The 14,586-nt window shown below is 35.9% G+C and overlaps 1 protein-coding gene across 2 annotated transcripts in view; it reads right to left on the bottom strand.

Annotated features, from left to right (window-relative positions):
- Unr (cold shock domain-containing Unr) overlaps window positions 1-14,586 on the bottom strand; it is a 40,845-nt gene that overhangs the window by 21,206 nt on the left and 5,053 nt on the right. The window contains exons 3-6 of one of the 2 annotated variants that reach the window (XM_069830387.1): window positions 7,042-7,221; window positions 4,345-4,544; window positions 4,036-4,243; window positions 970-1,199 (exon numbers count right to left, since the gene is read on the bottom strand). In XM_069830387.1, the coding sequence (XP_069686488.1) occupies window positions 970-1,199; window positions 4,036-4,243; window positions 4,345-4,544; window positions 7,042-7,221 (818 nt within the window). Of the gene's footprint in view, window positions 1-969; window positions 1,200-4,035; window positions 4,247-4,344; window positions 4,545-7,041; window positions 7,222-14,586 lie in introns of both variants that reach the window. The other variant, XM_069830386.1, reaches the window with a different exon arrangement.

Consider the following 14,586-nt stretch of genomic DNA (forward strand, 5'->3'; position numbering starts at 1 on the left):
ATGAGGACGTTATTTGCCGCTCAATTATTTGCTGAATTACAGTGCGTTTGATTTATTATCATAGGAGCTACGACATGATAATGTTTAACGATGTGGCAAATAGATTCCTCGTCTGGTAGCTCGGCAACGAAAGAACAAAAATGGCGAACGATACTATCTACCTAGACTTTATAGAGCCTTCACTTCCTAAGATGTAAGCAAAAAGGAGGAGTCACGCCGGGAATAACAGCGTCGCGACTATAGTACTGTTATCTAAATATACCTAATCCTCTGCAAGCTGACTTGAAATGCACATGCTGTAAGCTAAGTGGATATGGGGTACAAAATGGACCCCACAACCATGCCGAGAGTTAATGAAGATAATGGAACAATTTGCTAATGAAGAACTTGTTACAAATTTGGTGACAGTTTGGAGTAGGCATTATAACAATGCATTAATACAATAAAAAAAAAAAAACAAACAAATTGCTGCAATCTGCTTCAAATTCCGACAGTTTGAACAGTCTCAAAAAGGGAAACAATGAACGAATCAAACATAAGCATAAGAACTTTGAATGTAGCCCTCTTCATCTGGTTTCAACATACTCCAATCAGCAGGAGTATTTATTATTTAGTACAATCAGCAGGAGTATGTATTATATAGTAAGTATAGATGTAAGGTATCCCCGTAATATGCCATGAAGGCACTTGGGGGGCATGGAGGTAGAGCCCCATGCTTTCCATGACCTCGGCACTAGAATGAGATGGTGTGGTCGGCACCACGCTCTGACCGCCTTTTACCCCCGGGAAAGACCGGTACTCAATTTTATAGGAGGCTGAGTGAACCTCGGGGCCGTTCTGAAAGTTTGGCAAAGTATAGATGTACTGTCTATTTAATTAAAATGGCTCATCTGTCATTTCCGAATAACTATCACCCTCTTGCCATCTATTATAACAGATAATCAGAGTTCTACTGTATTTATTACTCACCTTAGTGTAAAGTCTCCTTTCTGATCCTTATCCCCAAATGGCACTTCAACCTCTGAGTGATCTGGCGCACGGTATCGGATACGCCCTGGCAGAGGGTCACTCTGGTGCCGGGGCTGCTGTCCTCGTTCTAGGGGTTTCAGCACCTGTCCCTTCACGATTTCTGTGCACATATCCTCAAACACCACACTGCCTGGCTCCAGCTTCGTGATGTTGCAAGCTACTTCTTTGCCCTGCATCACACCCAGCAATATAAACATCTGCTCACAAATGACAAGCAGCTTGCTTTGTGATTGCATGTTATATATTTAGGAAAATTTTAACATTAATTAGGGACAGAACAGTAATGAAAACGAAAGAAGATATAGGCAACAGGACAATGCAATCATCTGACTGCAAATGTCCATAAATATATAATTTGATAGCCTGAACTGACATAACAATATTGTCATAAGAGGCCTGTCTAAAATGTATCAGACCTTTAGCCAGAAAAAATATTTCAAATACCTGACGGGGTTGGGACCCTAATCCCCTTCACAGTAGGCCCCTTGTGCTTGCACACACTTGGCTCACCGATCCTTCCACTGCCGGAAACACCTCTGGAAGTCTTCTTTTGGAATGGTGTTCAGCTCCGTCGTCGCGTTCCGCATTATCTCTTCTCTACTCTCAAAACGGGATCCTTTCAGTGGTGTCTTCAATTTTGAAAACAAACAGAAGTCGCAAGGAACCAGGTCTGGAGAGTAGGGAGGTTGGCAAACAGTTGTAATTCCATGTTTGGCCAAGAAAGTGTGGAACAATTGGGATGAATGTGCTGGGGCGTTGTTGTGATGCAAGTGCCAGTTGTTCGCCGTCCACATGTCTGATCTTTTGTGCCGAACTGCATCACGGAGTCGCCGGAGAACATCGTGATAATACTCCTTTGTCACCGTTTGTCCTTCCGGTGCGTATTCGTGATGCACAATTCCACGTACATCAAAGAAAACAGTCAGCATCACCTTGATTTTGCTTCGCACCTGCCGCTCTTTCTTCGGCCTTGGAGACTCGGGATGCTTCCATTGCGACGACTGTCTTTTTGTTTCTGGGTCGTACCCGTACACCCATGACTCATCTCCAGTTATTACGGTGTTCAGAAACCCAGGATCAGTGTTGACGGTGTCCAGAAGGTCCTGTGCAACGTCACGACGGAGGTCTTTTTGTTCTGGGGACAACAACTTGGGCACGAATTTCACAGCCACTCGGTTCATGTTCAAATCATCACGCAAAATTGCATGTGCAGAATCTTTACTCACTCCAACCTCTTCGGCAATCTCCCGCACGGTCAAACGACGATCTGCCATCACCAAATTTCGCACCCTCTCAACAACAGCTGCACTCCGAGCAGTTTGGGGCCTGCCACAACGCTGCTCACTCTCCGCTGATGTGCGGCCATCTTTGAATCGGTTGAACCACTCCTTAATTTGTGTTACACCCATCGCATCTTCCCCAAACACCTGCTGAATCTTACGAATTGTTTGACTTTGAGAATCACCAAGCTTTTGACAAAATTTGATGCAGTATCTTTGCTCAATTCGTTCAGTCATCTTGCGAGAAAACTAAATCCGACAAACACTTAGAACAGCACCTTACTTGGCGACCACCAGCCAGTGACTGGCACAAGCGAATGCGGTGAAAAAATTCAAGCATGCGCATTACAGTTCCTCCTTCCACCATGCACAGCCTTAGAATCACTACTTTGCGCGGTAAAATTTAAGGTCGGATACATTTTAGACAGGCCTCGTATGTTTCTGTAAGATTAGATCTGAGTAAACCTGCAGTTCAGCTCTGAAAAATGACCAATTGTCTTAGAGTATGTATTTAACAGTTTTGGTACTAGATGTATCTACTACTGCCTGCCCATAGTTGACTATCAACACTAATAAAAACGTAAATAATATAATTTTCTTTATGCTCGACCATGCCGAAATGTAGTAATTATACACCTGGTAGCAGCCCTTTAATGGACCTCATTAAAGTATACCTATTCATTAAAGTTCAGGTGTTCCACCAATCAGAAAACACCATTGTAGCAATATGAAAGCGCACATATCGATTATTCTCGGATATGCAATCTAAAGACAACTAGCGAAACGTCACGGAGGCTGGAAATCCAATAGTCACAGAAGGTTATGTTCTGTTACTATAATAATTAGCGTTAACTGTAAATAATATTCAAATAAATTCAATTTGTCATCTCGTTTTTCAATGTCTAAATCAATTTCCAGGTTATATCAAGATTAATGTTTATTTTACTCTCTAGATTATATCAAGGTCAATGACATTTGTTTCTCGGAAAAAATCAATACTTTCGCGTCTGTGCACATCTCACAATTTACGAGATATTGCACAAGGTCAGTTCCGCTCCCCAGTCACATAAGAATAACATGAATACTGATGAATAATTTCAAGTTAGAAATATGGTCGAGCATAAAAAGTCGTATGAAACTTGCCTATAATAGTAATTAAGACGCTCGTTTCATAAACAAACATACTCGCGTCTTAATTACTACCATTACAGGCTCGTTGCATAATGTACTATTTCGTAAATATACATTTCCACATACCTGTATGACTACGATATATTATAACTTATTTTACCACTTATACTCAAATGAGAATTTCCCTTCTTGAAACTTTGAAATACAAGTAATCCAAGCTCTACTTTTTATTTTTGGAAGCTGACAGAATACTTACACCTTACTAACAGAGCATCAATTTCTTAGAGAACCAAATTCAAAAGTGAAATAAATCTTTAGCAAATCATTAACATTAGTGGATGTTCTTACAATTCTACATTAGTACTTATTACACAGTCAAGGATAAAAGAACCAATAAATATGTTCTTGCAATCCTGAGTAAATCATGTTATACTATGATCTTCATTGTGAAAATCTGGGCAGAAGTTTATCAGGCAATGACACAATGCTTTAAGGAATCCAAGTATCCCAGACATCCTGAGATGTCAAAAGTCATTCATTACCTGTCTTGGTAGACCATGCATCCAGAAGAAAGAAAGCAAAGAGGAACACTCACGTTTCTGGTCTGGATGGTGAACTCGACGTCGTCATTAAGTCTCAGATCCTCCTTCATCTTAGCCTCTGAGAAGTGGAAGAATATCTCTTTGACGACATCAGCCCTCTCGATGAAACCAAAGCTCTCTTTCATGGAGCACACCACGCCCTGGTACTTAACTGGGTGAGCGGGGTTCTCCAGCCGAATGTGGCAGGCCCCCAAGTTACCACTGCTACACAGACAAAGCGGTCAACCAAAGAAGTGATGCCATGCACAATATGGAGAAGACACTTCAAGGCCACAACAACTGACAAAAGTGCTATACATTACCGCTGATTGGTAGCTATCTGGAAGCTGACTTTATCTCCTGAGCGAAGGGTAACATTTCCTTCCACGTCGTCTTTGTTGTAGGGTAGGAAGAAGCATTCACCACGATTCTCATAGCTGATACGGCCTTGAGTGTCACCTCCAGAGCCTTCACTGCGCAACTCTGTTGTTACTGTTCCTGTCACTCGTTCCTCACTCAATACCTACGACAAGGAAATAATTGGTTAGTGCAAAAAACGAACTACTACAGTATAACATAATTATTTTTGTTATAATTAAATTTTATCAAATTGCAACTGATCAATTTACCAGCAAATTATGCTGGACCCATTAATTATTAATGGATCCAGCATACATTCATAACAAAAAAAAGAGGTTATAATCAGGGTTGTGAAGTTCACACACTATACAGTATTACTGCTACTTTGTATATTATCAGCTAAGAAAGAAAACCTCGTTTCTCAATTTTAAAAAATGCCTTTTTAGCTTAAATGGAAGATAATCTCATAACATAAAACAACTGTTTCTGTTTCGGATTTAAAAGTTAAATTTGGTCAATTATGTTTACAAAATATAAAAATGAAGTCTACAGACAGTTTTTTGTTCCTCCTGTAAAGTTTGGATTTTGTAAGATATGAAGTTTTCATTCTTAGCCGACGATATACTTAATCAATAACCGCGCCCTCATACACGTCTGACATGATAAAATAACATCAACTAGGCTATAGTCTCTACATTAAGGTTGAGAAAACGTGTTTTTTATCCACATTAGGCCCGTCATTTTTCTGGACGCACTGCAGCCTTAGGCTTATTGTACTACCTATATTAATTTTTAATTCCGATTCATCAGCCCTGTTTCTTTAATTAAGGTGTACAGTCCAGATATGAAACTAGTTTCAAAATCTTTTGGTTCTAGAGATTCTTTCCCAAAGATAAAGTATCTTCTGCAAGCCAAGTGTTGCAGAAGCAAATAATGTGCTCGGTTGTTTCAGACTGGTTACCTTGAAGCATACCACGATTCACCCTAAGCTTCTAGAAATTAGAGTAGAACTTCGATAATCCGAACTAACAGGGACTGGGAAAGTTCGGATTATCAAATATATGAAATTATACACTCTATCTGAACTTATTTTTTATCTTTAACCGAAGTAGAACATACAGAAAAACAGCAATAGAGCACTGTATAATTACAGACTATAAAGAAATGTAAAATTAAAGAAGACATTTCAATTATGTACTTGTGTCTACTCTATAAGCCTATAGACGAACGAAGAGGCTATTTTAACCAAATACAGTACAAACTATACATAAGAACAAACTAACTATTTTTAAACAAATATGTACAAACATTACAAACAGTCTTCCTTTCGTACTTTCAGGACAAGAAAGTTTACTGCTCACTGTTAAAGTATAATCTCAGAAAACACACAAGCACAATACACTAAAACACTTGAAATGTAGAACAGAACGTTAGTTGCGGCAAACGAAGCCTAATTAAGAACCAAAATGAGCGAGACATCCGAAGAAGTGGGCACATGTATGAACATACATCACCATCCGTTTGTTGCTCCAAGCAGTGGCAACCCAATTTCTCATTTACTATGCTCTCTGGTACTATACATAAAATTTTTTTGGTAACACAGATCAGCATTTGGATTATTGAACATTTGGATTATTGAGATTTTGATTATCGAGATTCTACTGCATTAATTTTGTTTTGAACAAAGGAAGTTTCATATTACAATTCTTACTTATATTGTTTAGCTTAGAGACTGTTTTAGTTCATCTTCTGAGTTTGTTAAAATAAACTCGTCATTGATAAAAAGTGTATCTAAAAGTGTTACAGTACAGTGTTTAAATTCAAATTCCAAGGGATTAGTGGTGAAAGCAGGTTACAATTTACTGACATTTGTGCACTACAGACTTTTAAGGTTGGTCCACAATAAACAGGGAACGAGAACCAGAACGAGAATTGGAAATGGTTGACGTGAAAGTGAAGATTTTTGATTCACAATAAATCGAGAACGAAAACGGCTATGCATATCGATATGTGTGTTAATAATGATATGTAAAGTCGGTATTAAGCATTCTGATGTTATGTGTATAATTGACCAATAACATTCTCTCATGAGAACATACCAGCCAACACAAACACAGGTTAACCAACTTCAGAATTTATGACACAGAATATTTGAGAATTCAATTCACGTGGTAATCTGATCACATATTTATGCACATAGCATGTATTGAAAGTGAGTCTACTGAATTTCCGAGTTAGTTAGAAACGATGCATGAAGAAGAAATTATGTCATGGCCTCCTTGCTAAAAAATATCCAATGATCATATAGCTTTATCATGGCAACAGAATGAATCTAGTAGGCTGTGACTGGAAACAAGAACAGCAAAGTTGAAACTTGGGCAACCTCACGTTCCTGTACCCAGGCTCTGGCAAGCTTCTCGTTAATTGTGAATGCTCACATTTAAATATATTACATTTTAACAATTTCTCCATTCTCATTCTGATTCTCGTTTCCAGTTTATTGTGAACAGCTTATATCAGTAGCATCTTACAAAGAGTTTCCCCGTTATGTAATGATATGAATGGTTGATGCTGAAAATGACATACGAATTGTAAAAGTAAAATGTAAACGTGTATTTTGGGGTTCACATGATATGGTGATGTTGAAAAATGTTACTTACAACTTCTGGCGCTATCTTAGTCACAGCACTAGCTATAGGCTTGCCAGTCCTTCGGTCATATGTCATCTCAAACTCAACTGGATCCCCAATCTTAAGATGTTCGATATTTCCGTTGAACTGACTGAAGTGGAAGAAAAGTCGAGCCTGGCGCTCACAGCATTGGATGAATCCATAGGAGTGCTAGAAGAATTACACAATATAAACACAATACAACAGAAAGGGCTCCTGCTAATAAACATATAAATGATTGGCATCAACAATACAGTAACACTAACATGAAAAAAAAAGAATAATAAATTTTAGAACAAGAACATTTAACATCACTCTTCCTTACTTACAAATGGCTTTTAGAGAACCCGGAGGTTCATTGCTGCCCTCAAATAAGCCCGCCATCGGTCCCTACCCTGAGCAAGATTAATCTAGTCCCTATCATCATATCCCACCTCCCTCAAATCCATTTTAATATTATCCTCCCATCTATGCCTTGGCTTCTCAAAGGTCTTTTTCCCTCTGGCCTCCCAAATAACACTCTATATGCATTTATGGATTCGCCCATACGTGCTACATGCACTGCCCATCTCAAACGTCTGGATTTAATGTTCCTAATTATGTCAGGTGAAGAATACAATGCGTGCAGTTCTGTGTTGTGTAACTTTCTACATTTTCCTGTAACATCATCTCTCTTAGCCCCAAGCACCTTATTCTCGAACACCCTTAGCCTCTGTTTCTCAAACCATAAAGAACAACCGGTAATATAACTGCCTTATAAATTCTTTCAGTTTTTTTAGAGCAGATTGGATGACAAAAACTTCTCAACTGAATAATAACAGGCATTTCTCATACTTATTCTGCTTTTAATTTCCTCTCAAGTGTCACTTATATTTGTTACTTTCGCTCCAAGGTTTTGAATTTTTCCAGATTTTCAAAGGATAAATTTCCAATTTCTATATTTCCATTTCGTATTATGTTCTGGTCACGAGACATATGGCAATATATGATAGGCCCTTGCCTTCTGAATTTCCCTGCATTATCCTGTAACTCTCAAATTTCTTAACATGCTACTCTTCAAGTTTTATAAGCTATTCTACAGAAAATAGCAATGTACGATACTCAAACAGCAATTTATACAGTAATAATGATCCATATATAGTAATCAGAAAACATTTTACTTCACAGATTTTATTCTGTTAACTTTGTAGTCACTTAATGAATACAAAAAGTATGTAGCATTAATGTTTCCTTCCTATCACGTGATTTCCTCAATCGATTAGCACACACACACAAATTATTTTTTAAGGAGAAAATAATTTTTCCTGAGTTTATCATATTCAAAAAGTACTGATGATTTAAAAAATATAACATATGACAACAAAATGATTAAAATTAATTCAGGCTTGACATTTCAAAGCAGCACTGCCAATTTGAAAAGCAAAATCCATTAATATGCAATATGCAATATTACATCAATAACATCTTCTAATATCAATATTATAATATTAAAATGGATTTGAGGAAGGTAGGATATGATAGTAGAGACTGGATTAATCTTGCTCAGGATAGGGACCAATGGTGGGTTTATGTGAGGGCGGCAATGAACCTGTGGGTTCCTTAAAAGCCAGTAAGTAAGTAAGTAATATCAATATTATACAATGCTCAATCTGCAAAGGGTTATTTTTCAATGAACCATTTGTAAGACGAAAATATTAAGTCAAACATGAATACTATAATATAATGTATATTATACAGGATGGATGGTAACCTTTGCACCAAACTTTAAGAGGTAATTCTATATGTTAAATACAGAGTGATTCACGAGGATTTACCATCACTTACGAAGCTTATTTCCAAAGACATTTTGCACAGAAATTGTAAATTCTTCAAGATTGTAAATTAGGATGCATAATTAAACTGTAAAGAATCAAGTTCCTAAATTCGTATGATTTGTAAAAATTTTTGTGACAAGTGCGTAAGAATGATTTAATTTTTAGTTAAAAATTGAAAAACAAAATTTGTACAAAGTAATTAACAGCACATTTTTTGCTTCAGAACACTAGCCAATAAAAGAAATGATATTTCTGAATTGTTAATTTTCTATTTGTAATATTTTCTTGCCCTTAAAACTAAAGAAGAAAGGTATTTTACTAACAACTTCAAATTAGTGTAACTCTGAAAATATTGAGATTTGGACAAATGTTCATATGACATTTTTCGCTCAGAATGTCTTCGGAAATAAGCTCTGTAAGTGACGGTAAATCCTCGTGAATCACCCTGTATAACAAAACTTTTCTTTCAATGAAGCACCGTTAAGCAGGACAAAAAATAGTCTTTGCCTAATGTTTGCACGCTCTATTGCGGTAATGGCTCAATGAAATGGCTGATTGCTATACAAGCAGATAGGTAAAAATAATCTGAACAGTTAATGACTTGGATCTTTTTTTTGCAAATTAAACTGTTAGTCATGAACTTAAATTGAATAACAGCAAAAATCGTTCAAATAAATCTTGCAATGAGCACACATCACAGGTTACAGACTGAGTACAGCAGAGGCGGAGGGGAAGATAAGGAGTGCAGGCCGCACTTGCTTAGAGTTATTGCAGCACCTGTGATGTTGTCAAATGCTTCATAGAAACATAAAGATTTCCTCTAAAATAGTGAATGTTAGAGAAAAAAACTTATTTAGATTTTTTAAATCTCTCTCATGATCTATTACCAGTTTGATCCTATATAAATACAGGATGTCTCAAAAGTACAGTAGATCAACAAATTAATTGTGGTATTAGCCATAGAGTAAAGAAATATGTAGTGAAAACATCACAGTTCTATAAATGAAAGTTAGGCAATCTAGGAAAGACTTCAAGAAGAGAAAGGGTATGTGTTATTTGTAGGAAAGACATTCCTGATGTTTTATTTCTTTTTGCTTAAATGATTTTCACTTTTTTGAAACGCAAAATTATGTAAAACTCACTAAATCAGAATGATTAGGCAGTGTGGAGAGCTGTTTTGGGACTCTGCAGCAAGTTAACTGTATAAACAAATGCACAATATGCAAGATCTATAGTCTTGTAAAAATGTTTTGTCACATAGTTTTGTCCCAAAAAGGAGGCAGTACACATGATCACAGGACGAGTGACCTGGTTCACAGGAGAATGACTAGTTGAGATAATAAAATCAGTTTTGTTTCGTGGTATGTCTAATCATGTGCACTGTCTCCTTTCTGGGACTTATGAAGTGTCTGTGCGGCAAAACATTGCACATCAACATACTGTCTAATCACAAATAATATTTGATAATGATGCATATCTCAAGAGTTATCTGAGTTGGAAGATTGAAAATACCTTGTATGATGTATGACATGATAAGTAAACAAATAACTATTATCAATGAATAAGTAAGTAAATAATTAATAATAATTAATCAAATATATCAACAACATAAGTTTATCCTAAGAATAAATATACAGTACAAAAAAGTTTCACAGTACACTGATTTGATTACTCAATATTGATACAGTGACAGTACAGTTAGGTTGGTATAATGGGCAACAGATGAGATGAAAAGAAATTATCATATTCTTCCCGCATGACTCACATGTGCTCTATGAACAGGAATAGTGTAGTTGCCACATTTCATCTATAAAAGCGTACCTTAAGACATAATGTATAAATAAACTGACTTCAGCATCTAACTCCACTTCATCTTCAACATCATGTCTCAATCACCTCTTCGACTGGAGTGCCAAAATATTCCATACAACTTCAGGTCTCAACTACCATGAAAACATGGCATCATTAAATTTTAACTCTTAGCATACACATATCTTATGTTTACATTCTAGTAATTATTAACAATCCAAAGGATATACATGCATATGCATCACTTACCGAATACATCATTGATATTTTTATAAGTTGTTTTAATGTTTTGACATAGGATAGTGTTTGCTACACTGTTTTATTCATTATGCATGCATTTAATATTTTGTGTTTCATTTGTGTTCAACTTGTCTAATTTATTGCTTCCACCTGATAATGATTTCTAGTAAAATCGAAAATATTAGTGGATACTGCCAAGAATAATTTTGTATCAATGTGATAAGTTGTGGACTGAAATTGTAATATAATTTTTCTCATATTTAGGAGGTCCAAAAAAAAAAAAAAAAAAAAAAAACCGCACGCACACATACCAAGATAAATGGAACACCCTGTATACGCTCTGAAGGTGCTTGAGGGGCATGGAGATAAAGGTCCATGCTTTCTTAACCTCAGAGTGATGTGGTCGGCTGAATGCCTTTTACTCTATGGAAAGAATCGGTACTCAATTTGATAGGAGACTGAGTGAACCTTGGGGCCTCCTAGAAGTTTTGGCAACAAGAAAATCTCATCATTTGGGATTAAACCAAGGAACTTCCAGTCCATAGCCAGTTGCTCTAAAAATTGAGCTACCCAGCAGCCTGAATATATTTTATATGAATTATAAATAATATAACATATAACTTTACTTCAGAAATATTAGAAATTCTATTACATTTACAAATTAGATTATATCTAAAAGAAAAAATTAGACCTGTCAAAGACAGGGATTCTAATGAAAACAAACATACCAACAGGCCACTTTTAGAACAGAGACGCTGCTTTCTAAACAGGAAATCAAAAATATGAAATGATTTTGTTAAACAATGCAATGTACCTTCAATTTGTTATCTTATTTATAACACTGTTGCCGTCCTTCAGAACAGGAAAAAAGATAACACACAGTTTATTTACTATTCAGAAGTTCAAGTGGTAATTCAAGATAAATACGAGTATGACACACTTGGGTTCACTGTTTGCTTTCCTGGATAAGTATATATACAAAAGGAAATGCAGCTGTGAACCATATTCGGTATGATTAATAGAGCTGAGAAATCTGGATTATCACACCATTTGAGCCAGTCAAATGGATTTATCTATTTGTAATGGTGACAGTGAATAGGATATTATTACCTTCTATTTACACGAAGTATACAAAGTAATGTAATGAGTGCAAAAATCAATTTCAAACTTCTCATGGATATAAGTTTTCAACAAACTCTATCCCGAAAAAGTGGTTTTCAGCATTATTTATATTATTATTATTATTATTATTATAATCAGTGCTTTTTCTTCGGAGAAAAAGGTGATAAAACTCTGTGTAGAATACTGTCTATTACAGCTGACAGGGAGATGATTACTGTCCTGTGCACGAGAATTTTGTCATTTCTAAGCTCCTTTTCGTCCAACTTTAAGACTTTTAATGCTCAAATGGAGTTAAAAAAAATTGGTTAAATCATAATTAACACATTTCTCAGTTACATAATGAAAAATACAACAAAAAGGTGCCAGAACACTGTTCTGCCAAATAAAAAGGCACTGATTATTATTACCATATAGCCTATATCATTTTTAGAGGTCATGAAGGCTTTCCTCTGCAGAACAAATTCTACTGTGCCAGATTATGCTATCCAAATAGTTTTGCGATCAATTATGCTTACTGGGTAATTGTGGAGATCCACTCCATCATCGATTTTCAAATTTTCTTTTGTCAAAACCCCCAATGTTTACTTCCTCTTTCAAAGTAACTTAGGAAAAAGAAAAGTAACGAGACAACCTAACCTAACCTAAATTTCGGCTTAGGCATCAATCTGACAAGAAGATCCACTCCACCATTGATTTCGACTTAGGCATCAATTTGTCAGACTGAAATTGTCAAAATTTACGCCAGTTTAGGTCAGGTTACATCTCGCTACTTTTTTTTTCCAAGTTCTTTTGAAAAAGGAGGAAAAAATTGGAGGTTTAGAGAAAAAAATTCGAAACTCGATGGTGGAGTGAATCTCCACAATTACTGCTTTTTTTTCTATGACTTTTTTCATTTTTGGTGGAGCTCTCATCACAGAACCTATCCACTTAAATTACCTTGCTTTTATTTTTGCAATTATATCTGGATGTTTATATAAATTATAAATTTCTTAATTTTTCCTCATTTTCCATTCTCAGCTACTTGAAGTGGTTCAAATATTTTCAACATTTAATTAACACATTCTTTCACATATTTTCAATTAAAATTGGATTTCCTTGAAACTAGAACTATCTTGCTCTTCAGTATGTCCAATAAAGAAATTATGCCTTGTTTGTAAATTGGAATCTGTTAATTTCATCAATTACATTTTATCTGTTATTATTGATGTCCTAATATAAATTGAAGGTGATGACTTTCAAAATTATATTAACTTATAAATCATCTTGAGATTTATCTCAACATTCTATATTAAAATATTTGTATAGGCAGGTAATTAATGTTATAGAAATTCATAATTCTGTATCATATAACATTTATTGGAACTATTACACTTTTACTACAATCTGTGCTTCAGTGGCTGGTCATGATAATATCTTTGAAAAATATTGGAGTGCAAGAGGTCAAATGACTTTATTGTCAAACGCCTAGCATTAGAAAACAACAACACTTTTACTACATCGTACTACTTTTGACCAATAAAACGGTACGAAAGAACATCTTTCAACCAATCATGGCTGCTTATCGCACAATTTTGTCACTTCCCTAGCATTTGTTTATTTGTTTGCCAACATTTTAAACTGCAAATTCTTTATGGTACTATAAAACATGCTTTGCGATCGTCATTTGTTTCCCGCATAGATAGTCGACTGAAAATGGCGGCTCTGTTCAAATGTTTTGGTGAAGGGAACCTTAGTGAAATAGAATTTTAGTAAGTCAATTAATATCTATTTTATTGTATTAGATTATTTCTTTGCCAACATTTCAAACTGCAAATTCTTTATGGGACTATAAAAAATGCTTTGCGATCGTCATTTGTTTACCGCATACACAGTCAACTGAAAATGGCAGATCCGTTCAAATGTTTTGATGAAGCTAATATTAGTGAAATAGAATTTTAGTAAGTAAATTAATATTTTATTGTATTAGAGTACTTTATTTCTTCTAATCTTTATATAGGCCTACTTTCTACTAATCGTGTAATAGTCGATTAAATCCCACTCGACTTTTCATTTTCTCTAGATAAATCAAAACCTCTAGTGACAATAATGTTGATAAATTTACGGTTTCCTTCCTTCTCATCTATCTCCACCACGCCTGCCTTGTGCACACAAACTGTTGGCACTAAAAAGTGTAATTTCCTAAGCATGATGCACATTCGACAAACACATACAAATCTGCTTTCTTAGTCTTTAAAAAAAATCGTTCACAGTGAGGAAACCGCACAGTAACAGTGTCCCCATTCATTGAATTTTCTGGTAATTAACAAGGAACCGGTGGTTCTTTTACAAAGTATGTGACAAGGTTAGTGGGGTTTTTAAATTGAATTGAATTTAATGGAGGAGAGCATTATGGCCCAGCACTGCGACCTGTTAAGCTCTATTGTGCTAGCCCTCTGGTGACGCATTCCCAAACCCACACCAGCCGACCACACTAAGGTTCTCTGGTCCAGGTTTCGAGCAGGCAACCCCACTCGTCAGTAGGCCAACACCCTCCATGCGCCACCGGCCGGTG

Source organism: Periplaneta americana, chromosome 7 (assembly GCF_040183065.1).
Source record: "Periplaneta americana isolate PAMFEO1 chromosome 7, P.americana_PAMFEO1_priV1, whole genome shotgun sequence".
Classification (NCBI taxonomy): Eukaryota; Metazoa; Arthropoda; class Insecta; order Blattodea; family Blattidae; genus Periplaneta; species Periplaneta americana.